This window comes from Acomys minous (assembly GCF_964271855.1).
Source record: "Acomys minous genome assembly, chromosome: 14".
In the NCBI taxonomy this organism is placed as follows: domain Eukaryota; kingdom Metazoa; phylum Chordata; class Mammalia; order Rodentia; family Muridae; genus Acomys; species Acomys minous.
Genome location: NC_140496.1, coordinates 99,192,775 through 99,219,070, shown reverse-complemented (window position 1 = coordinate 99,219,070; position 26,296 = coordinate 99,192,775). Strand labels below are relative to the sequence as shown.

Genomic DNA, 26,296 nt, shown 5'->3' with positions numbered 1-26,296 from the left:
AAGTGGGAAAAACACAAAACAAAATAATCAAACAAACAAACAAAAACCCCACACTTTTTCAATTATTTTCTTCATCAACTTCCAAGGAAATTACATATTTTATTTAGAAGCATGAGAAACAAGATATGAAGACACCAAGCCATGTTTACGATGCTAACATACAAGTTCTCCAAGCCCTCACTGAGTTTTAAAAGTGGGTGTTGTGTGTGTTAGAAAATCAAGTACACTTTTCTGAATGATGGTGATTAAAATACACTAAGCAAGGTTTTAGTAAAGAGGCATTTAGTTTTTCAGGGACTAGAGATGTGGCTCAGTGGCAACAGTTTCCCCACTATGTGTAAACCCAACGCTACAGAAAGCAGGTGTGGTGGCTGGTGCTCCCTTCCCAGCTCAGGCAGCAGAGGAGAGAGCAGAGAAATCCAAGTCCAAGGCAGGTGAGGTGGCGCACACCTGTAATCCCAGCCCTCAGGAGGCAGAGGCAGGCAGATCTCTGTGAGTTCAAGGCCAGCCTGGTCTACAAAGTGAGTTGAGGACAGCCAGGGCTCTGTTACACAGAGAAACCCTGTCTCAAAAAACCAAACCAAACCAAACAAACCAGAAAACAAAAATCAAAACAAAATTTAAAAAAAGAAAGAAAGAAAAGAAAAAGAAGAAAAGGAAGGAAATCTAAGTTCATCCTAAGAACAAGGCCAGTCAGGGTGCATGAAACTCTGCCTCAAAAACCAAACAAGAACAAAACAAAAAAGAAAACAAAATGTGCACAAAAACCTTACACATTGTTCACTAGATGTTTTAAGTTTCTCATCTCAATAATGTTCCACTTAGGTTAATGATAATCATCTCTGAAGACGCTAACTGTGATAAGAGCCAAATAAACCAAAGACATGGTGGCCCAGGTTAAGAGAGATCACTCTTCCCACTGCTTCCCACTCTGAGGTAAGACATTTAGGTAGCTTTAGTAATAACACAAATATTTTCTCATCAGGGCTGGAGAGGTGGCTCAGCAGTTAAGAGCACTGGCTACTCTTCCAGAGGGTCTACATTAAATTCCCAGCACCTATGTGATGGCTCACAACCATCCCATAACTCCAGTCCCAGGGAGTATGATGCCCTCTTCTGGCCACTTTAGACACTACATGCATGTGGGGCACAGAACACACATATATACATGAGGTAAAAAAAATTTTCACACTCAGTAAAGTAGTAAATTAAGTAAAATATAATGGCTATTTTTTCTAGAAGAATTTCTTCTTGTAATTTTACTTTGTGTTTTTAAAAGCTGCAAAGTTAATTCTTCCTGGAAGATGTCTTGCAAGTAAAGAAACAGACTGGCTACCAGACTCAGACACACACTTCTTCAAGAAACCATGAAGTGATCTTAAAACACATACAGAGTGCTGTCTGTGTGACATGCACTGAGGGAGGAGGGGAATGAGTGGTGACGAGGACACATACGGTCCCTATTTGATGGATTGATAGGTATTAACTAAAAGAATAGAATTAATCTCAATAAGTTTGATGCACAATTCTAATTAAAATGCATTCTAATTTTTGCAGGGTAAACTATTATTTGCCTTATGCTGATGTCAAGAAACAGACAGGCAAGGCCAGCTTTGCTCCCCCTCTCATTACATCACCACACTACGTCCTCCAAGTGTGATGCAGACTCATATAAATAACCTCTTTCTATTACCGGTGTCACCAGGAAATACTATAGCCTAAACAGTAGAGAATCTGCATGAAAATAATTCATCAACTGATATAGATAGGAATAAAAAGTTCAACCCAGCATGAGCGCCCTCAACTGGTGAGATGATGCCAAATGCTCCTTTTACACATCGTCCAAGACGCAGAAGGAGGGGACACCTGGCCCTGAAGCTCCCTAATGGTGTGTGCCTGCTCAGCACACTTCTCCTTGCAGCGCTGCAGATTCTCCTGACACTCGTGAAGTCTCTGGTCGGCTGACGTGAAGGAGATGCGGGCTCGCTCTACCTGCTTCAATTGAGACTCCACCTGGCCTCTCATCTGAGGTGGCATTAGGGGAAATAAACGCAAAGTCACACATTTGGCAGGAATATTCTTACTATCTTAAAGACTAGACATGCTTGTTATTAGTAAGTACTTTATAAATGTTAATTTACAGGAGACATATAACTAAAAATAATTCATTTTCAAATAGGTCGTCAGGAATAAGCATGGCGCTAGCGCCTACTTCAGGTGCTGCACACAGACAGATGTGACTAAGGAATCAGGTGCTTCTCCCCTGCATCACCTTCTGCTATCCTGTAGCTGTCACTTGATCGCACCTTATAACTCACATACACCCTGTCAATCTCCTTGGGCAAAATCAGTGGGGCTCGTGGGCACTGTGTCATGGCAGCTCATGCATGGGCTATTGACTGCGGTCTGGTAGTTGTCCTGGCGTGGTGAGCAGACCTGACTTTACGGGCAGTGCTGCCTCACCCCTGCCCTTTCTCACTACAGCACTGCCTTATATTATGGAGGAGAGCATGGTGGTGCAATCTAAGGAGTGCTACACTGTCACGTGTGGCTGCCAACAGCTGAGGTGTGACATTTAGGATGTCCCCACGTGGGAACACAAGAGGGACAACTTCCTGAGCTGGGACACACGCAGCTTCAGTGCAACATCTGGTCACCTTGGTGACAAAAGATAAAACCAGAACGAAGCACACCTGTGAACCCCTAAAACAGCTAAGAACACAGGAGAACATCAGAGATATAAGCAACAAAGAAATAAAAATAATTTTTTTTTTCAAAAAACAAACATACTTCCTTAGATCTATCAGCAGAAAAAGTTATGACAGTAGCTGGAAAGCCAGCTTCCTCCCATTGCTGGCTTTGAACAGGTTTTGAATTGGGTTTTCACTGAGCTCCCTAGCAGGAAAGAGACTATGTGCACACGACTGTACCGTGAGAAATAGAAAAGAGACATGAAATGGCGTCTTCTATAGTCTGTTAAGATAGGTGAGAAACAGCTCTAAAAAGGGATAGGATTCCTCATTTGGTGCCCCAGTGGACTGCTCTGGCTGACCTCTCTCTTAATTCCCAATCTCAAATGGGCCACAGACTCTGCGCCTCACCACTAACGCTCTTGACCTCTCCGTAGGAATCAGTGTCCTATGACTCTCACTGTTTCCTTACCAAAACAATGTGAAATCCAAAAGGGAATGTGGTTCCATCTAAAAACTTAAAAGTATTCACAAAAACATCATCACCTGCCAACACTGGCTTCTCCTCATTCTGTCGCAATGGGATGAATAAAAGGAGAGGTTTTTTAAGATATCATTTTTCTTCCCAAAATGCATTTACCAGAGAATATTTACTTTGCAATTCTTTTAGACACAAAAGATTTAAAAATAGAAAGAGAGAGAGAGACAAATTTTCATTTTACTACTGATAGATCTCAGTGATAAATAATTGGGCCTCTTAATCCTGTAAACTCCTATATCAGAAAAATGAGGCCTTTATACTATTTCTCAATTATGAATTTAAAAAAGTAAAAGGGAGGTCACACAAATACACATTTCAAGCCTGGGGCAACACTGTATCTTTAAGAGGAAAAGGAAAAACTCCTGCAGAGCCTGGAAAGGGCCAATCCTAAGCACGCATTGTGAGATGCCTGAGAAGAAAGCAGCCAAAGACAAGCAGGTCAAATGGGCACACACATGTAAAATACTTCATTACTTCAGTTCAAACTTACCTTCGCTAACTTTTTGTTTTTGTTTTTTATTATTAGATTATTTTCATGTAGCAAATTTTTACATCTGCTTTTTACCACTTCAGCGGCTTCTTGCAACTTTTGTACCTAAAAGAAACAAAACAAAACAAAAACAAAACACACAGACTATAGAGTACCATGCATGATTTTAAGAATAGCATGAAGTAAAAGCAAGCACGCATTTGCATTTGTTTCACTTTGAAGTTCCCTGCCCGCACTCAGCATGTCCAGCATCGCTTCTGACACTCTCCTGGTGCTCTCCTCTATCCACCCGTCCTCTCCCCCCCCCCCCCAATGCTCTAAAGACCACATGACCCTTCACTTTCAGGTCACTGATCCTTTAAGAACGTAGTGTCTCATTTCAGCTAACCCCTATCATAACAGTTGACATCAATAACACAAGTGACAGCTCATGCTAGTGAGGATGCCGAGCACTGGGAACATTCATCTGCCGCTGATTGGAGTGTAAGCTTGTACAGAGATTATGAAAATCACTGTGGCAGTTCCTCAGGAAGATAGAATCCAATCTACCTCAAGATCCATCTCATCACCCTTGGGCATATTCCCAAAGGATGCTCCATCCTACCACAGAGGCCCTTGCTCAACCATGTTCACTGCTGCTCCTTATATCAACCAGAAACTGGAAACAACCTAGACATCCCTCAAACAGAAGAATGGATAAAGAAAATGTGGTATGTTTACACAATGGAGTATTACTTAGATATTTATAAAATGAAGTCATGAAATTTGCAGGGAGCAGAACTAGAAAACCATCCTGAGTAAGGTAACCCAGATACAGAAGACAAAGCAGTATCTGCTGCTTGTATGTGGATAACAGCTGTTAAGTCAATGATAGCGAAGCTATAATCCATAGAACCACAGAGGTTAGGTAGAGTTTGAGACTGAGGGGGAGGGACAGACAGATCTCTTTAGGAAAAGGAAAGAAAATAGTTATGGATGCGGTGGAGCTGGAACGGGGGGGTGGGGGGGGATCAAATGGTGGGGGCAGGGGAGAGAGAGGGAGACAAGGGAGGGAATATGGGGGGAGACAGCTAAAATTAAGGTCCATTTGAGGGGTAGTATTGAAACCTAATACACTAAAAGCCTCCTAACACATAAACACATATAAAGGCAGTCCAAATGAAACCTCTAAAGAGTGAAAGAGACAAAGCCCCAACTGGCTATCTGTTGTCACCAAACAAAGCTTCCAGCACCAGAACTGGGTTATTTCTAACTGAGATACTGGCCAAAGGGGTCCCACAGGAATCTCCAAACAACCCAGGCTGTTGCCAAGATAGCATGCCACAAACTTCACAAGGCCTCCTTGCTGAAGACAGCACCTACACAACTCACTGATGGTGGTAAAGTGCAGCTGGTGCCTACATAGAGCCTTCACCCCAACGTTCCAGCGTGTTTGATGCAGGAAGGTAGTCTGCACATTTCAAAAGAGAGAAACAAACACCAAGCCAGCCACCGACCCTCTGACCTACAGTGGTGCCCTGCTGCAAGACACACTAGGGCAGGAGTTCTCGACCAATGGGTTGTGACTCCTTTGGCAAACCTCTATCTGCAGAAATATTTACATTATAATTCATATGATGGTAGTAAAATTACAGTTATGAAGTAGCAACAAAAGTAATTCTATGAGTGGAGGACACCACAACACGAGGAGCTGCATTGAAGGTCACAGCATTAGGAAGATTGAGAACCACTGCACAGTAGTGGCGAGGAGCTTGTGAAGTAGGCAAGAGATAGCTGCCTCGACCTAACACCCACTCCATGAAATGGAACCCATACTTGGAACTGCCTGGTGACAAGGATCTGAGACAGATAGCCCAGGACCCTAGGGTAAAACCAAACAGTAGTGTTGTAAGCAAACACATACACAAACAAAAAGTAGCAATAAAATGACTCCTAATGATGCTCTGCTATACGCAGAGATCAGTGCCTGCTCAGCCACCATCGGAGAAGCTTCCTCCTGCAGCAGATGGGACCAAATGCAGAGAAATTACGCAGAGCGTGAGAGATCTTAGAATACTCAACCATAAACAGGTGTCTCCACCAAATCCCTCCCAGCAGGGTGAAGGAAACCCCGCAGAACAGGAAGCATAAAGAGTGCAAGCGCCTGGAAGAATGGAGGACACCAAGGCCCTCGAAACCAGCATGGGCAAAGTTCACATGAACTCTCAGAGACTGAAGCCATAGCACAGGCCTGCACGGGTCTGCACCAGGCCCTCTGCACATACAGTATGGCTTTGAGTTTAAGTTTTTATGGGATTCCTGAGTGTATGAACTAACTCTCTGGTTCCTGGGCTGTTTTCCTTCTGTTTAATTGTTTTAACCAGTTCTGATGTGTTAGTTTTTCAAGACACGGTTTCTCTGTAGCTCTGGCTGTCCTGGAACTCACTCTGTAGACCAGGCTAGTCTCGAATTCACAGAAATGTGCCTGTCTCTGCCTCCCAAGTCCTGCATTAGAGGCATGTGCCACCTGCCCAGCTTACATTTTAATATATTATATTTTGTTATCCTTCAGAAGCCTGTTTGTTTTCTAATGAGAGAGACAGAAGGGGGATGGATCTGGATGGGAGGGGAGGGGGGGAGGAACCAGGAGGAGTAGAGGGAGAAAATGCATAATGGAGAAATAGTATGTGGGAAAAAAATCTATCTTCAATAAAAAGGTGAGGGGAGAAACTAGCTCTCATTTCCAATAATTTTCCCCACCAAATCAAAATCCATCCAAAGAGCTACCACATGTTCCGATGAGACTTCTCGCCAAGGCCTTAAACACAAGTGGGCAGGCAGGACACAGCTAAGCGTCCTCCAGACTCCGTGTGTACCTCCATACCACAGCCCTTCAGCTGCGCGCCTCCGTGGGACTGTGCCAGCAGCCAGCCCAGATGCAGCCCTCCTGCTTGCTACACTTGCCTCGCCTTCAGCTTTTCCTGCAATGCACTTTCTTTCCTTCCTTCCTCCCTCCTGAGTTCTTCTCCTTCCTCCTTCCTTTCTCTCCCTTCCTTCCCTGCAATGTTAGGGGCTGCCCCCAAGGCCTCACACATGCCCAGCGAGCGCCGCCCCCAAGGCCTCACACATGCCCAGCGAGCGCCGCCCCCAAGGCCTCACACATGCCCAGCGAGCCCCGCCCCCAAGGCCTCACACATGCCCAGCGAGCGCCGCCCCCAAGGCCTCACACATGCCCAGCGAGCGCCGCCCCCAAGGCCTCACACATGCCCAGCGAGCGCCGCCCCCAAGGCCTCACACATGCCCAGCGAGCGCCGCCCCCAAGGCCTCACACATGCCCAGCGAGCGCCGCCCCCAAGGCCTCACACATGCCCAGCGAGCGCCGCCCCCAAGGCCTCACACATGCCCAGCGAGCACTGCGCCGCCCTCCCAGCCCATCACTGTTCTTTCAGTCACACTCTCCCAATAAGAGCTCTTTCTTTAATGCCCCGTTTGCTCCCTATCATACAAGTATCTGTGTACATCCAGTCTTTCCCACAAAGTTTTCCTTCAATTCTGCATTTCCTAAACTGAAAGCTTAACAGTAACTTATTATTGGACATAATTCTACTTTAGATAAACTACCATGTGTTCTTCTGTGTCTCTGTGAATGTGTGTGCACTTCCGTGTGAGTGTCAGATGCCTTCTCTAGTCACTGTCTACTTTCTGAGAAAGGGCTGGTCTCTCACTGAAATGAGTTTCTACTGGACTGAGCTGGCCTGACAGGAGCTCCCGGCATCTGCATGCCGCACTCCCCCATGATGGTTACAGATGCACACAGCTTTTTAGTTGGGCCCTGGGAGTCCAAACTTAGGTCTTCACACTTCATGACAAGCACCTGACTCATCTCATCAAGCCTCATATGTTTCCTTCCAAGTATTTCGGGGGAGTAGATTTGAATTATACATTATTTATTAGGAGAAGGGAAGTTCTGAGACTTAAAGACCCTGAATGATAGTCATTATTTTAAATCAATGCCATTAAATATACTAACAAGATTGCACACTAAGATTCTCTTTATGCCTATGCAACCAATTTTAAATTCCCTCTTAGGAATATCTAATGTTTCCATAAGTAGAGCTAGCACCAGGAATTGGCAAGGCTACCGTTATGAAGGCATATGGGGTCTCAGGGAATGAAACACAGTATATTATATCACAAACATTCACCCCATCTCTTCAGTTCTGTCACACGAGTCACAGTGTTATAAGTTATCTACAGATTTTAACAAGCATTAAAACAAGTGCAGGTCACCTGAGTTCTATATCCTTCGATGAGGGCTTTCTGCCGTTTCTCTACTTCTTGCAGTTCTTCAAGTTCACTTTCAATAGAAGCAACTTCATCCTTCAAGGCATCAAGTGAACTCTAGAAAAAACACGTGACCGATGGGGTTTCCAGTTGTCAGAACATTACAGTTCACACTGAAGAATTATTAAAGCATATCTCATTCATCAGCAGCACCAGAGCAATCATCTGATGGCAGATAACTGCCATCTAAAATTAATGACTAATACTCATTAATAAATTTAATCAGTATACAGCACAGACGTTTTAAAAACTACCGACAAAAAAAAGAGCTAAAAATAAATGTGTTCTAAATAAGAATCAATAATGTTGATATGTCAAGTTTTCTACATTCATTTAACATTTTTCAATCTTAACCAAAAGTGTAACAGTTGGAGAGGATACGACAAAATTAATTCAAAACTCAGAAGGCAGCTGGACATGGTGGCACATGACTATAAGGCCCGTACTTATGAAGTAGAGGCAGGGGAATTGTTGCAAGGTCTAGGCCAGCTGGGGCTACTTAATAAAACCCATTATCAAACCAAAAAATAGAAATATAAAACATCTCATATGAGAGAACAAATAGGAAGACTAAATGACACTAAGTGGACGTAACTGTTCTTACTAGATACTGAAATACATAAAGAGTTAAGTTGTCAAGGTACTACAAACATAGAAGACAACAAAAAAGGAAAAGGGAAATACACAGAAATGTAAAATATGGTCAGTGCTGGTTTTTAAACCACTATAGAAAATATGGGCCATAAATAAACCTTGAATAAACTGCAGCTATTAGGGAAAAAGTTTAACTGCCTGCTTCAGCACACTGCATCCTGGACTCAAGCAAACGGGAAGGGAGAGGAGAGAGGGCATTCCCACAGCACACACAGAGACAGAGCGCCTATACAAGTGGGTATGGAATCACAACACAACAAAGATAAAAGAATATTTTGAAAAGCCAACACAAATTTGAAGTAGCGTTTCCAAAGAATAAGAATCAGGCTAGCAACAGAATGTTTTCTGTTAACTGAAATTGCAAAAGAAACTAAAGATCGCCTTCTCTCTGGGGTGCTCTGTCCACTTGAGTCAGGCAAATGAAGGCAGAAGAAAGGTATTTTCAGACATACAAAACGTTTTTTTAATATTATCTTATTTGTATTTTCTCTTTTTTAAGGTTAGAGAAATGTCCTGAGGATCTATTGTAACAAAATGAGAGATGCTAAGCTGATCAGCATGGGCTCCGGGAAAAGAACGGAAGCCATGACACTCCCGGAAGACACGTAGGGACATCCTGGTGGGGCTGGCCGGGGATGCACATGATAGAAGTGGAAAATGGGTTTCCAGGAACACGAATATGAGACAAAACTTGTGGAATTTTCATCGTTAAGGAAATGAAGCATTTCCTTTTCTTGAAATAATTATGAGTACTAGATATTTAAAATTAGGTACATGCTAGGGAAAAATTGAAACTTTTTGAGTACTTGTTGATAAGAAAAATATAGGAAGTTTAAATATTATTACCAAAGGAAAGGATGTTTAGAAAAATGATGGGATTTCAGGCTTTGCATTTCATAATGGTTGAAGTTCCCTCTTGGGGAGAAAGGGAGTTACAGACAAATCTTTTCTACTCTTTCTAAACTTTTCTTCTGTTTCGAGAACACAACTCTGGAGAGTTATGTGATTATTTCATGGTCCAAATGTTTGTTTTCTGATTTTTGTTTTGTAGGGCTGAGAATGGTGCCCTCATGTTCAGTCCAGTCCCACCCAGGCATGGGCAAGTCTGTTGTCTAAGAACTTGGGTTTCCTTTCTCCGAGAAAGTCTAAAATCTTCCACCCACATCTCTTCTCTGGGGCACACAGAAACCAATCACTCCTTGGGCTTGACTTACTTGGACATTCTTTCTGGTTATAAAGCATCCAAGAACATACTTTCTGGTTTCAAACAGACCCAGTCTGATGTTGTATCGTATGGTAACCATGACACCTACAAATAGTCTTGTGCATAAAACTAATGCAATTTTGGATGATTCACTGCTAAAATTAGAGAGTAAATAAACTGTTTTAAAGTTGAGACAAAGAGAGAGTTGTTCAACTTCAAAATCTTTGTCCTGCTAAATGTCATTTAAGCTTGTTTTTGTATATGCAACTAAAAACCTTAAATTTTACATAGATGAACAAAGACATATGCATGGATACATAGTATAGACAGATATATTGACAGATCTAAAATTTACCTATCTTAATAATCCAATATCATGAGAAACATGAAAGACAAAATGATACATAAGCATTACCCAATCTTGCCTTTACTCCCCACTATTTCTACTAAGTGCATACACACACACACACACACACACACACACACACACACATGCATGCACACACATGCACACACACATGCATAGGCACACGTATGCATACAAGCATGTGTGCATGTGCACACACATCCTACCTTTAATTTCACATTCTCAATATTTAGGGCTTCATTTTCATCTTCAAGTGAGTGAAGTTTTCTAATGATTTCTTCACAAGAATTTTTTCCATGAGTTTCCATTTTCTTCAAGTCTTCTAAAAGATTAGCGATTTGCCTTTATAAAATAAGTCAAAGTGTAGAAATTTTCATCCGAATAACAGATTTTAAGTATTTTAAAAAATTATTCTGGTATTATGCACTGGTTAAAACTGAAAAGGTACAGAAAGGTAGCAGGATGGATAGAGCAAGGAAACAAAAGTGGTAGCTGAGGGCTCTGCTCAGGACAACGAGGATTAGAAACACTCACCTGCGGATGACATCATCTAGCCTACAGCATTACTATGCATGTCTGTCTGTCCCTGGCATTCACACATATGCACAAATACACAGACACACAGACCACACACACACGGACCACACACACACACACACACACATACACACTCAAGTTTAAAGGACAGATCAAGCCAGGCAGTGACATCTCATCTTTAGAAGCAAATTACATGGCAGTTCTCCATGATAAAGTATAACACTATGGAAACAAAACTTAAAGCAAATATTGGAGCCTGTTATTGTTCCACTAGCAGCAGGGTCAAAGAACAAGATATATGTATGTTCACTCATTGATTTTCTCTGTGATGCACTTTAGTCACTTGGATTAAGAGATAGTAATTTTGGGATTTTAAAGCACTTATGTTATTAACTTTGCTAGTTTCATATCCTTGTTTAATTGAGAAATGTCACTTCCATTTAGGAGAAAGTATCCATCCATATTTATTAGAAATAATAGTGATGCATACTCAAACACAAAATGCTAACCAGCAAGTTTCCTCTTTAGAACTGGCACTCGCAGTGACTGCATGGAGAAGGAGGAAGCACTGCTGACAGCACCTTTACCACAGAGGATGAGAAGAACCACAGCATGTGGTGCTGAAGAGGAGGCCAGCACTCTCAGGACGCAGCGAGTCTAAATTCTTGCTTACTTTTTCATTGTTTCGATCTGAACTTCCAGCTCCATTTTTTCTATTACGATTTTCTCATAACGACTTTTCCAGGCATCAGAAGCTGAAACTGTTTCAGACAACTTGGCTTCCTAAAAATACATAAAGCATTCATCTTGTAACTAAAATGTGTGTACGTGTGTGCGCATGTGTGTGTGTGTGTGTGTGTGTGTGTGTGTGTGTGTGTGTGTGTTTCAAGTCCTAGACACAAATACACTGAGGACTCATCTTGTAAAACATGCAACTTTTCTTGTAGAGCAGCTTAAGAGTGTAGCTCTCAATAGAGGAAAGTGATAAAGGAAGCGTTAATAAAACACCTACATGCCTTTTACTTTATATGCACCCAGTAAAGTTTCAACTTACCATTTTAAGATGTTGATGTGACTAGTTTTAAGTAATATTTCACAATTAATAAAAATAACTTCTATTTTATTGTTGAATGCATCCTCATTTTCCAGCCTTTACAAAGAAGCGCTAACAGCCACATTCACATGAGAAGAACTCTTCCCACGATATAGAGAAACTATTTGCAATCCCACAGCTGCACAGCACCTCAGAATGCAGCCTTCCTTGTCTTCCCAGAGGTCACCGTCCGCCTGCCAGCACTGCTGCTGCCAGCAGAGAAGAGCAGTGGCAGTGGCCAGGCCAGTCTGAATGTGAGATCCACAAAGGGGGGTTTTATCTGCTTCGTTCATCGCTGTTTATAGGGGTTGGAATGGTGCTGGAAACACAGCACACACTCAGGAGATGTGGTGGCTCTCTGCAGATCTAGCCACAGAGCTCCAGCCACTGCGGCTTGGTCCACTCTACAGAAAAACAAACTCACTGGGCATAAGAATGCCAGTTAAGCACAAAGCAGAGGACCCAAAATAGTTTGGACAGCAGTTAACATACTGCTTTCCTCTGTCCTCCTCTCATTCGTTTATTGGTCACCTTGGATGTACAAGACATTGTCTACATTCTTGGCAGAAATGCTTGTTACACTGAAGACTAGAGCCTTATTTGACATTTTGTGAAGACATGGGTATAACATATACGATACAGTGAGTTTGTTTATAACGTATAATGTGAGATAAGAAGGAATTAGCCTCATGGAAGAATTGTGCCTATTATATATGTGAAGTATTATTATATATGTGAAGTATTCATTTCTTCTTTCACCTGTCCTTATGAAAAGACACAAAGCAGGAGCCTGTCACCTTCCGCTGCACTGGACTGCTTCCGAGGGCCTTCTGCCGTCGCTCCTGACTCACACCTACCTCGCAGGCCCTCCTTGAGTTCTCTGTTGTAATGTGTGTACACACACAGCAGATGAAATGGTAATTCAATGTAAGTTTCAGTGTTGAACTCATTTGAGTTTCAAACTTAAGATACACTTGAGGAGGAGGAATCGGAAAACAGGAGATAGCTTCAGAATGAAATAAACACTATCAAAATTCAGACATTAATGTGGCTACTTGTTAAAGCTCTGCTACTTAAAGAGTAGTAAGGGAACACCTTCTCCAGAGAGAAGGCAACTGTCAGGAGGGAAAGAGCTGGTGACAACGAGCAGGGAGGACTGAAAGCCAGAGGCCGCAGCAAATTAACAGAGCAGCCAGCTCCACGCACTGAGGGGAGCGGAGGAGCCAGCCTGTAGCAGGCCATCTGTCTCTCACGCGCCTACAGTCGTCTGAGGTAAGCAGTGTTGTTACTCCTTGCTCATGAGAAGCAGAAGGTCAGAGAGGCTAAGTGCTGTCTTAGAGTCACAGGGGTTCACCAGCGCAGGAGCCTTTCCAAACTGGCCTGGCAGTCTGCTGGTGCTAACGCAGGGAAAGCTCAGGAGTGGCAGTGCTAGGGGTGGTGTGCACCACTCTGAGCATTTAGGTGCTCAGCCAGGTTACAACCTTGTGGACACTGAGCCTGGTCTTCAACCCTAATACCTACTTATACTCACATGAACATAAGTTAAATATTAGAGCCTTAAAATGGTAACATTTGAGCTCAGAACATATTAACTTGTTTTGTTTGTACAAGCTTTTATACAAGTCTGTTTTCATTTCCAAAAGCCACTAATAAATCCATAAGCCTTAGCATACGTTCTTAAGAGGTGGGATGCTAGTAAGACGCAGAAACAATGACTGTAGCATTGGTTGGTGACTGGGTAAGAACAATGATTTGTCGAGAAGAACAAAGCCCTAAGTCCACTCTACAGCTCTGTATTATACTCGGAGATATCTTTCACATGTTTGCTTACGTCAGCATATGGTTTCAAATGCATTACAGAGGTTAAAGAAGTAAGTTACTGAATAAAGTCATATGCTCTAACAACATAAATCAGCATTTCCCAAACTGAGACTTCTCAGAAGCACTTCCAAGGGCTGCTTTGTGGGTACAAGCAGAGCTCTGTGGTGAAGTGTGGGAAACTCTTACTTCCATTCCCTCGTTGCTGCACTCTGAAAGGCTTCTTGGGGCCTTTAATATGTTAATATGCACTGTAACTTTCCAGTGGGCAGGATGGAGGAAGCCAGGCCATAAAAGCTTTTGGTGTATGTTGGGGAGAGGCATAGAATACACTTTCCTTTCAGTAAGCCCCTCTTTATATATAAAGTGCTATATAATTCAGATTTTGTATTTTATGTTATATAAACTTTTCAAAATAAAAGTCTAAAGCAAAAAAGATGAGCAAAGTTCTATAACATTAATAGCAACATGGGTAAGAATGACAGTATTATCTAAAGCCTCACAATGCTAACTCTGCTACCTAACTACACCAACTGTGCTGTCCACGCTGTCTACGCTAACTATGCTAGCTCACTAACTATGCTGTCTAACTGTACTAAGTAACTATGCTAGCTCACTATGCTGTCTAACTACACTGTATGTCTAACTATGCTAACTGTTCTGTCTGACTAACTATGCTAGCTCACCAACTATGCTGTCTAACTGTAGAGTCTAAGTAACCATGCTAGTTCACTATGCTGTCTAACTGTACTGTCTAACTAACTACACTAGCTCACTACCTATGCTGTGTACATGTACCATCTGTCTCACTACCTATGCTAACTATACTACCTGTCTCACTACCTGCGCTATCTCACAGTACTGTCTAACTAACTATGCTAGCTCACTAACTATGCTAACTGTATTGTCTAACTACCTATGCTGTCTAACTGTACTGCCTAACTACGCTAGCTCACTAACTATGCTGTCTAACTATATGTCTGCCTCACTGCCTACGCTGTCTAACCGTGGTATCTCAGCACGTTAGGCATCTTATATAAGCATGCGCACACTCACCTGCTCTCTAATTTGGGAATGGAAGTGTTTGATGTTCCCTGTAAAGTGTTTCAGCCTCTGTCTGTAAACTTTCGATGCTTTTTTCAGAGCCACAGCTTTCTGCCTACTTGCTTCTTTGATGGCCACAGCCTCCTGCTTACTCATTTTCACCTGCAGGTTCCACTTGGCTATTTGTGTTTCTAAACTCTAAAAGATGTAAAAGCAGTTAAATTATACCAGAGCTTCAATGTTTACATATAAACATGGCAAAAAAGTGTACATATCATCTTCCACACAGATGTGATCAAAGTGACTAATCAGGACTAGCTACAAAGTTCAAGTGGTAAGACCTGATATAACCAAAGCTTCTTGTAACAAGTTAAAACATGAGAACTCAAAATACTTTAGTCTCCACAAAACTACAAGTACTAAGACTAAAGAGATGAATACTTGTGACTGAGGCCAGGGAACGGGATGAGGCTAACTGGCGGGACCAATTCCTTGACACACCAGACAGGCTCTCTAACACATGGGAGATCCAGTTTAGGGTGACAACTTTACATTGTTCTTTCAAATTATTCTAAGTATCTGAGCATTAAGTACTGTACGTAAATATTATGAGCATTAAGTATGTAAGACTTAACAACTAAAGATTATTATGCTTTTTATTTTAAATTGCGTGTATGTTAAAGAATATGAAATTACAGAATCTGTCCTTGACACCCCCATGCCTGGGTCAGCCATTTTAACTGAAAATAAACTCAGGATCACAGTGGAAGTGAATCTTGTGACCAACACACGCTATATTTCCCTTCACTTCCACTAACGTTACAAGAAAGAAATACGTCCTGGGATTTCTTCTCTGCAGACTGGTTAGGTAAAATGTGGAGCAGCAACTCTCTCTTCAGCTGCCTTTACAAATTTATCTTAAACAAACAACAAAAGAAGTCTCAAGGAGCACTATAAGAAATAATTGGAGAAAAACAAACTAGAAGGTAAATTTGCCTGTGAGAAAGGACCCGCCCACAAGAAATACACAAGTCTTTCCTCTAGATGGCCACATGGTGTCACCACCATACTACAAACAGTTTGTACATTTGCTTAAAAACTTCTTACATACGAAGTCTTTTTTAAAAACACAGAGAGAGAATAAACTTAGGAGGGGCACATTTTGGGGGGTGGAGGTGGGTGGGAATGAATATAATCAAAATACATTGTATGCATCTATGAAAGGCTCAAACGTTACACTTTAATATTCCAGGAATAGACTGAAATTGGCAAATTATTTTTAGTTACAAAAAAACTTCATCCATTTGCCACGTGAAAGGACACATAGGAGATAGCAGAATATGTATGCATGTTCTAGGGACAGTAAGATATAGATCCTGCTACACTAGTGGCTCTCAACCTTCCTAAGGCTGTGGCCCTTTAATACAGTTCCTCATGCTGTGATGACCCCTGCCCCCCACCCCCAAGTCACAAAATTATTTCATTGCCACTTCGTTGCAACTGTTATGGCATTTAAGGTAAATATTCGACGTGCAGGATATCTGATGTGCGACTCTTATGGCGTCACAACCCGGAGGCTGAGAACCACTCTGTTGTATGTCATTATCCCCTAGCTGCTCTGAAAATAGTCCAACTCCAAACTACAAAAATTTAGAAAGAAAAAAAAATTGGCTCAAAGCATCTTTGGGATAGCTCTGAAAGATCTAAAATGTAGCTTTTTTAAAAGGCCCAATACATGACAACAATAAAAACTTGAGGCTTATGTTACCAGACTGAATTCTGTTTCTACACTTAAAAACTTGTTAAACCCAAAATCTAATAACTAAACTCTAATCCCTCCGCATTATTTACTGCTTTAAATTCCAAAATGTATGTATTTATTTCACATAATATAATCAATGTATACAAAGAAATATGAATGTAATCAAAGTGCGGGAGAGGAAAGCACAACAGCCAGGGCCTGAGGTGGCTCCTGCTCAGTGCCCTCAGCAGCAGCAGTGTGGGGGAGCTGCATCCAGCACAAGGCTGGGGACACTTCAGCAGAGCTCTGGATTTTACCCATGCTCTGTATCCAGATGATTGAGTATAATTTTTTAAAAGAAAAAAAAAATACTGGTAAAACTTACCTTTGAAAAGACCTCATTATTTCACTTAGATTTTAAAAACATTCTCAGCTGCTACTAAAGGACGTTCTAAGACTGTGTAAGATGACCTGAGGCAGGTGACTGACAAGCTAGAATGCATCATTTGCCTGTGTGCGTGTAGACAGCACTGGCACAGCAGAGCAGCTGCTCCCTGTCCTATGTCACACACACAAAGACCAAAAGTCCTCGGGAGCTACGGCGAGCAGATGCCCTAAGAGACAGGTGGGCAGGACAGAGTCAGGGGAGGGAGTCAGTGTCTTCCACTGGCTATTACTGACCCCATCAGTCACATATCTAGGGAAGGGAGAAGTAGGGATGGGGAAGGAAATAGGAGAAAGTAAAAGGGGAGAAACCAGAATAGAGCAGACACACATGAAACTGTCAAAGAACAAATGTAACTGTAATAAATTATAGCATCCTTAGGAAGGGGCAGTAATGTCCTTTGAAACATCCACTGAGGGACACATAGAGTTCTTGAATCAGGTGCTACACCTTGCAGATGTCTGCTATGAGTCAGAACAATAAAAACAAACTGAGGTCTACCTAGACATCCTCGCCCTTGGTGTGTAGAAGTCTCTGAAGATAGGACACTGTTTCTTTTCCTTTGGCAAAAAATAAGATAGCGGATCCAATTAGGTCTGACATGTAACAGCACTCCCAGGCTCTGACCGCAAATGACTGTGATTAGGAATACATATTTAAACCAGACACTCCTTCTAACTGTGCAAGTACAAAGGGAACTTCTCAGTGATCTAAATACAAAAATACACTCATTTCACAATTACTATAATTGGTAACAAAAGAAATTTAACTTACTGATTTCCTATGAGATGCATGCATGCATGAATACTCATAAAAGGTTATATAGACATAGAACACAGGCTGGAATAACATGCAAAAATGTAATGATATTTTTGGTGTTCTTAAACTATTTTAACTTATGTTTCCATAATTTATAAAAATATCCACAGTAAGTATAAATTAATTGTACCATGAGAAAGATTGGAAAGTAAATCTCCACACATTCTTCCTGGATGGAAATACAAAACAGAAACATTTTCATCCAGGGATTTGGGCCTAAATGTTCAGGCCAGGACCCTTATGATTAAGATTTATACTCAGGGGCCAGGCAGTGGTGGCGTACACCTTTAATCCCAGCACTTGGAGGACTGGCAGGTGGATCTCCGTGAGTTCGAGGCCAGCCTGGACTACAGAGGTAGTTCCAGGACAGCCAGAGTTGTATTACAGAGAAACCCTGTCTCGGAAAAAAAAAAAAAAAAGATTTATACTCAGTGTACTTCCCATAGAAATGCCAAAATTACATTCTTTGATTTTCACTGCATTTCACAATTAAGCAATGGTGTTAGTTAGTTTTTCATTAATTTTCTTACTTAACTATAAAAATAAATATTCATAACCTGTACATGTTCTTTTAATTTATCATTCTCAGCTTCTCTTTTCTGAATTTGGAGCTGTAGACGATCATGTACTACTTTGACTGACTGAGAAAACCGGTTTGCTTTCAAAGTTCTTTCCTGTAAAAGAAGAGAAAAATACTAAGTTACTGTGTGTCCTTCATCTTTGTAGAGCCTGGGTCAGACGCAGCCTGGGCAGCTGGAGACACAGCACTCCTTTCCATCCACTCTGGCTGCACGAACACACTGCATGTAAACTCTCACATGCGTTCAATCCTTCTAACTATCTCCTATAAATCTTCCCATCTCTCCCCCAAAGTAAACTCTCCCCCAAAGTATGTCAAAAATGTTCCTCCAACTAGCAAAGTTATTTAATTTTGCTAAAAAAGTTAAAATATACATTTATATTTCTTAAATGTGAGTGTGCATATCACACACATTTTCAGCTATGTCCAGGTTTGGGGACACATACGCGCGCACACACTCGCGCACGCACACAGAGTGTACATGGCGGGCACAGGACAGCCTTGGGTGCTAGCCTCAGGACCACCCACCCACCCTCTGAGGCAGGCTCCCTCTCTGGCCTGGAGCTCATTTAGCAGCTAGCCTGGCTGGCCAGCAGCCCACAAGGGTTCTCCCACCTCTGCCCTTCCCAGGAGCAGAATTACAAGGGTTCCGGGAACTAAACTCAGGTCCTGGTCTTTCAACTGCAGGAGTGGACTAAACAGCACAGCCGCTCCCCCAAATAAAATAAACAAACAAAAAAACGTTTAAAAGTTAATATGTTCGGGCCGGGCGTGGTGGCGCACGCCTTTAATCCCAGCATTCGGGAGGCAGAGGCAGGCGGATCGCTGTGAGTTCGAGGCCAGCCTGGTCTACAGAGTGAGTCCAGGACAGCCAAGGCTACACAGAGAGACTCTGTCTCAAAAAACCAAAAAAAAAAAAAAAAAAGTTAATATGTTCTATTTGATATATAAAATCTATACTGATCTAAACTGTCAAAAAGCTATTATTGTGCTTATAACTGCAGATATGAGAACAGGTGAGAGGAAGGAAAAGGGGGTCAATACAAACAAAATATAATAACTTCAGATGAAATAATCAAAGTGTGTTCACCTTTTCATCTTGAAACAGGCATGAAAGTTCCTGGATATAGGTCTCCGTTACAAGTGCCTTCTTCTTAAGGCTCTTCAGAAAATACAAGGTAATAATTAAAACAATCACAACTTGGGTAATACCGGCTAAATCCAAGCAGCATACAAAGAAGCAAAAACTGTCAGAAGGAATGGCTACCAAGTGAAGAAAACTTACACTGTTCTCACTTTCACTGTGGCTGAGATCCTTCCACAAGCTGGGTAAGTTGTCTCCCGTCTGTGAGGAAGAGATACTCAACATCAATGTTTAAAACCACATTTCTCTGCTTTAAACACTATTATCTGTCAAGTTTGAGAGTTCATTTTCTAAAGACATCAACTCTCTTTAAATATCTTCTCTTAGTCTGTCTATGATCTCTATTCTGTGTTATCTTACTTTGTTTAGAAGCTTTTTAGTTTGATATAATTATATTTTTATATTTCATTTTGCTTTTCTGTACATTGTGTATCTTTTTAAAAAAATATCCTTTACACATTCCAGTATCCTAAGTAATTCCACTACATACATAAAGTCATTCTCTTCCCTTCCCTAAGCTTACCCTTACATTATCAGCTCTTTCTGGAAACTAATATTGAGGAATCCTATCAGTGAAAGCGCACCGCTCTACATGGTGTGTGCCCCCTGCACTGTGGGCATGTGCACGGGTGAATCAGCACAGACTTCCCTTCAAAGACCAGCATGGTCAGCTGCTGTGCATCTGCAGATCCCACTAGCTAAGACTGCTGCCTCAAGTGCTCAGGGTTACTTGGCACATAACTTATGATCAGTTAGTTAGCTAAATTAATCTCAAAAGAATGCCTCGGAAAGTATAGGCCAATGATACACAAAATCACACATGCAAAAAAAAAAAAAAATCACACATGCACACACACAAACTCGCCTAGTTTCTAAAGAATCTCCGAGTGCTGTTTAGAAAGAGGTGTTATAACTCAAAATTCTAGCAGGAGTGGGACACAGGATATGGGAATAAGATAGCAAATGAGCAAATATATTACACCCATGTTTATAATGTCACAATGAAACCTATTATCTAATAGAATTAATAAATGCTAGTAAAGCAAAGATAAAAAAGATTCAATTGAATAAGACACTAAATTTTTTATGTCATCAATAGATCTAAATAGACTTTTCTCAGAAAGACACAGTGAGTTAACAGGTAGAGAGGTTAGTGCTCAGCATCACAGATCATCAGACAGAAGGAAATCACAGCCACACTGCGTAATGAAATGATTATTGAAATGAGTGCTGGCAAGCATAGGGACTATAGGGAATTGTATATGCTATTGCCAAGAATATAAATTGGCCCAGACAACCTAAGCATCTATTAATTGATGGATAACGCATATAGGTATATATATATACAACGGAATACTGTACAGCCATTTAAAAAATAACCTTGCCATTTGCTTTACTATGAATACAGGTAAAAACCTTGTTAGGTAAAATAGGACAAACACAAAAGGACAAGATCATGTCACGTATATGTGGACTGTACCAGCTGATTTTATAGGGATTGACAGTAAAGGGTAGTTACCGTGTCAGAGAGTAGCTGGGGGAGGGGCAATGGGAGCGGTTGGTCCATGGGGACTAAGTTGCACAAGGAGCCAGAAGTGCTGGCATGCTATCCCACAGGGTGAAAACGAACCATGCATGTACAGCACCTTTCATTTGTGTGTGGGAAAGTGTGTATAAATAACAACACACAAGAGTGTAAACTATGAGAATTTTAGATTTTTCTGTAGCCGTGTAAATGAAGTAACACTGAAAGCAGAAGTTTAATAATTATGTTTTAAACAAAAATTCAAAGAATTACTCCTATTTCAATATATCAACTTCTGAGATCCAGTTAGGATCTCAGAGGAATTAAACATCCCCTGGTGGGAGGCAGCACCACTGCAGGAGCACAGCGCACAGGTGCCTTACTTGTTCGTAATCCGTCTGCTTAAGAACATGTTCTAAGGCTAATTTCACGCGGTTAAAGGTGTCAAGTTCTTTTGATAATATTTCCTTCTGTTCAAAAATCTTCTTCAAATTGATTGCAGAAAGATTAGCCTGACAAAATATAAGCAGCATATATTAAGACAACATTACGTAAGACACCCTAGAGTGATGCCATCAATAGGAACTGTTTCCTAGTATCAAAATCATTAATTTTCAGATAGTATTGGTAAGCCCTGGCAAACTGACCAATAGCAGAGAGAATGTACTACATAGGGTGTTAGATTAAAACAAAGGGAAGCTGCAGAGCGCCACAGCTTTTGCAGTATTTGTTCCACTAAGTTGCACGGCGGTCTGTTCTTGTCCCAAAGTGAAGTTTATTTGAAACTATAAAATCATTCTGCTCCAAAGGAGACATACACAGTGTCTCTCAAAGAGGTTTAATCTTTTAAGACTAATTATTTCTATCTTAAGTGTTTTGCCCAACGGAGGCCAGAAGAGGGCACCAGCTCTCCTGCAACTGGAGTTGAGAGCTGGTCCTCTGGAAGAGCAGCCATCTCTCCAGACCACAATTATGTTTTAAGTCCACCCTTCAGGAAATCTCATCCTCAAGTTCAAGCCCAGGTAAGTTACACATCAACTTGCAGTTCCCAGCACGGTCTTTACCAGGTGCACGCCTGAGACTATGTTTCATGAGAAGAACTGCAGCTAACGACAGGAAGGAAGGGTGCTAACCCCATCCCCCATTTTTGGTTTCATGCACCCATACCTGGCTGCCCACTAAGCTTTGAGTCCTTGGACAAGGCACTCTGGATATAATGCTCACTTCTATCTCACTAACCGTTCTAAGTCCAACACTTACATTTTCTAAACTAATGCCTTCCACGGTACTCTTAAATAACGGCAAAAGTAATTCTACTGAGCAAGACGCAGACTCAGCTTCCTTAAGTGTTGCCTCCAACTCCGTCTTCTTAGTCAAGATGTCTTGCTTGAGCCTGATAACAGACAAAAGCTTTAAGTTATCGCTAACAACACGCAAACAGGAGACTTTTTATGTAAGACAAGAACAGCCTGGCATGGGTTCGATTTAGATGCCTCTAGGGAGGCCCCACCCCCAGGACTATCAGTGTCCAGCCAAACACGGTCTGCAAAGAGCAAAGCAAAGACGGACCCGGAGGACACGGGAGACCGTAATGTATCTTCCTTGCATTTTGCGTTCATGGAATCACAAGTTATGCGTGTTTGATTTTGTGTGTAGGGCTGCAGAGATGGTTCATCGGCTAAGAGCACTGTGCTCTCCAGAGGACCCAGGGCCAGTTCCCAGAAGCCACATGGTAGCTCACAACCATCTGTCACTCCAGTTCTTGGGGAACTCACACCCTCTTTTGGCCTCCAGACACCAAGCATGCATGTGCTGCACACGCATATATGGAAGCAAAATTCTCATATATATAAAATAAATACAGCTTAAAATTGTTTAGTAAATAAACATATAAGTAAATTTTAAAGAAGCCTTTTCAAGCTTCTTTTCGCAGCCAGTGCTGAGAGAACATCATGCCTTTCATCGCTCAACACTGTTTCTTTCTTTACAGAATGTCTCATAAAAACTCATTCAGAACTGATGGGGCCAGAAAGATGGCTCAGCAGGCAAAGGCACTGCCTGCCAAGCCTAGAGATCTGTTCAGACCCTGGAACTCATATGGTGGAAGGACAGAACAGACTCTGCAAATTGTCCTCTGACCTCCACGGTAAAAATCACACACACACACACACACACACACACACACATACACACACAAACACACACACCACATACATAAACACACACAAACACACACAAACATACACATACACACCACACACACAAACACACACCACATACACAAACATACACTTCACACATACCACACACCCAACATACATATACATACCACATACATAAACATACATACCATATACACAAACATACACACACACATAAACATTCACACCATATGCACACATAAATAGAATTATTGGTATCTTATAAATATTTCAAGGAGAAGATTCTGATCTGAAGTACGACTGGCTTAAAGTAAAAAGCTCATGATAAATAACTGCCCCTCATTCAAAGCCACAGGAACAAAATTAACAATTATAGTTGATGAAACATCATTTTTCATTTTCTACAAACTGAACTAGAAGCTCGTCTATACTACCTATAAGAACAATAGTAGCCTTTTAAGATTACTACTGTGGGTGCTATTAATTCATACAAATAACAAGTAAATTTCCCATTTAAAAGAAGCAAAATGTGATAGTTATTTGATAGATAGCAATACCAGGCAATAGTATTCACCGTACAAGTTTTTAATAGGTTGGGTTGGCTTTTCAATTGCTTCCCTTAAGAATAAAAACTTAAACTACACACCAGAGCACAGAAGGCTGAGGCAGGACACTCGAGACTTCAGTGACAGCCTGGGCGGCATAGTAAGGCCTCGCTTCAAAAAGTAATGTGAATAAACAAATAAAAAGGCTGACCATCACTCTAAACTGCCAAATAAGTGTTTTTATAGTTAGATTATGCAAGTATATTTAAATTACTAAATACTAAATGTGACAGGGATAGTCTTGAGTGACAACTGCATATGATTCAGATGTTAGAAAATGAGATTTAATGTGCCAATAGCAAGGTTACCTGCTGAGGTGCTTCTCACTGGCACACTGTGGGACAGGTCCTCTCTCCTGTGTGAGATACGACGCCAGGCCCTCGGAGTGACTTCCATTGCTAGCGGGTGTCTCCATCAACTCAGTAACTCTCTTTTGTAGGGTGCTTCAGCAACAACTTTTCCACAGATGCTGAAAACTAGGAAACATACACTACTGAACTCGTCATTTCAGTAAGGTTTTTCTTCTCTCATTATTCTGTGAAATAAAAGTCCCAATCATCTAGGAAACGCTTCAAGGACAATATCAAAAGTGTGACTGCTATCTGGGCAAGGTTGTGCGCACCCTTCCTCTCAGCACTTGAGAGGCAGAAGCAGGGAGATCTCTGCGCATTTGAGGCTAGTCTGGTTTACCCAGCACATTCCAGGCCAGTTAGGGCTACACAGTGAGACCTTGTCTTAAATGCTACTTGCTGTTCTAGTAACTCAAAATAGCACCACGATTACATTGCATAGTAATTTACCATTCCCAAGTGTCCATACACATTTTCAAAAGGCTTGCTATTTCTCTATTTATGTAAGAGCACCAAAACCTTTTCTTAAGATTTATTTTAATCGTGCATCTATGCATGGGCATGTGCACATGAGTCTCAGGTGGTTAGGGACACAGAGGTCAGAGTCCCCTGAAGATGGAGTTACACAGGGGTTGCGAGTGACCTTGCATGAGCACTGGGACTGAAGCTGGGTCCTCTGCAAAGGCCACAAGCTCTCTTAACCACTGAGCTACTTTTCCAGTCCTGTGTGCAGATATCTTTATTGCCCTATTACCTGAAGAATTATAGTAATTCTTCAATATTCACCCAATAGGACCAGAAAGCAAATGTGTAAGCCATGGGTGTGCACTAGTCCCATCAGACCTAGGCAACAGAAGCTGTTGCTACCTCTTAAAACTGAAGGAACACAATGCACCTTTGAACAAACCTCACAAGAGCTGCAGAGTGGAGAAGACATTATTTTGAAAGTTGTCCTGTCTGTTACATTTCTTTATTTCCATTTCCAGCTCAATCTACAATACTCGTTGATGATAAAGATAATAATTAAAGATGATGGGACTTCCGAACTTTAGCAAGAACCTTTTCATTTAGCCCTGAAGATGTTATTTTTAAAATGTGATTGTTCATACATGAATTCCTCCAAAACTGCCCCACTTAAAGTGAAGAATTAACACATCAGCATCAATGAGGCTAAATTTTCACAACTCTAATTAGAAGTGGTCATGCATTTCTTCTACTGTGGTTGTTCATACAAGATGAAAGGTCACTTTAACATTTTCTACATTGTCTTAAGATATGTATGATTTAGTCTTAGATTTTCATGTTAAAATACATTATGTCCAAGCACTTTTCAGTAGTTTAGGCACATGAGAAATGACAGGTTGGAAATATTCACAACATTTAATTAGCAAGTCAGAAACCTCCCAGAACACGTACAGAAAATGCATTAAATTTTGTCTGATATTTCTATATACAATGCAGAGACAAGTACTTAGCAGCTAAAGCTCAAAAGGAAGAGTAGCCCTGAGGCCTGTGACATTCTTCCAGGATCTCCTGCAGGAGCTGTTATTACAAGGTCACACTGTGGGGAACACATGGAGATATTTACAGTCCAGAAGAACTTTAAATACACAGACCACAGGAAAAGCCCAGCTAAGGCTAAAGAGGAACGCGCGCTTGGAACCAACAGCGAACTCACCTGGGTCTGCTCAGTTTGTGACTGCACAGCCCTTCAAGGAGGATTAGCATTTATCTTTTACTCACTCACGTTTTAAATATTTCTGTCTCCACACACTGGAATGTCAAGAAAAAACAACTTGTTTATAACTGAATCCTAAACACCTGCAAGCCTTGGAGAACTAAACCATACCTGGAAAGTAGGTAAGGCTTAGCCCTCCACACGAGGGTGATGGACTGCGGCTTTTCACTTACCATTCCTCGCCAGCCTTTCTGGGGGGTTAAAAAGAAAGATGGAAACTGAAAGCCAGCACGGAAGGGGCTCTCCTATCCTTAGGAAATATTTTATAAAATGAGAATCGTGTTGGCATCATGTTTTATGTGAGTAGCTTTCTGAGCTATTGGTGCATGTGTGTGCGCACACACACACACACACACATTATAAAATTTTTTATCACAAATAATAAAGTACACCTTTTTTCCTTCATCACCGATAAGTATTAACTAC

At 41.5% G+C, this 26,296-nt stretch overlaps 1 protein-coding gene across 7 annotated transcripts in view; it reads right to left on the bottom strand.

Moving 5' to 3' along the window:
• ODF2L (outer dense fiber of sperm tails 2 like) overlaps window positions 1–26,296 on the bottom strand; it is a 34,734-nt gene that overhangs the window by 5,553 nt on the left and 2,885 nt on the right. For 3 of the 7 annotated variants that reach the window (XM_084757287.1, XM_084757288.1, XM_084757290.1), the window contains 12 exons: window positions 24,091–24,258; window positions 22,276–22,408; window positions 21,399–21,527; window positions 19,632–19,691; window positions 19,437–19,508; window positions 18,324–18,440; window positions 14,774–14,959; window positions 11,480–11,589; window positions 10,476–10,611; window positions 7,991–8,101; window positions 3,722–3,826; window positions 1,867–2,025 (listed from right to left, as the gene is read on the bottom strand). In XM_084757287.1, the coding sequence (XP_084613413.1) occupies window positions 1,867–2,025; window positions 3,722–3,826; window positions 7,991–8,101; window positions 10,476–10,611; window positions 11,480–11,589; window positions 14,774–14,959; window positions 18,324–18,440; window positions 19,437–19,508; window positions 19,632–19,691; window positions 21,399–21,527; window positions 22,276–22,408; window positions 24,091–24,197 (1,425 nt within the window). In that variant the 5' untranslated portion in view covers window positions 24,198–24,258. The remainder of the gene's footprint in view (window positions 1–1,866; window positions 2,026–3,721; window positions 3,827–7,990; window positions 8,102–10,475; window positions 10,612–11,479; window positions 11,590–14,773; window positions 14,960–18,323; window positions 18,441–19,436; window positions 19,509–19,631; window positions 19,692–21,398; window positions 21,528–22,275; window positions 22,409–24,090; window positions 24,259–26,296) is intronic. The other 4 variants (XM_084757289.1, XM_084757293.1, XM_084757291.1 and 1 more) reach the window with 4 other exon arrangements.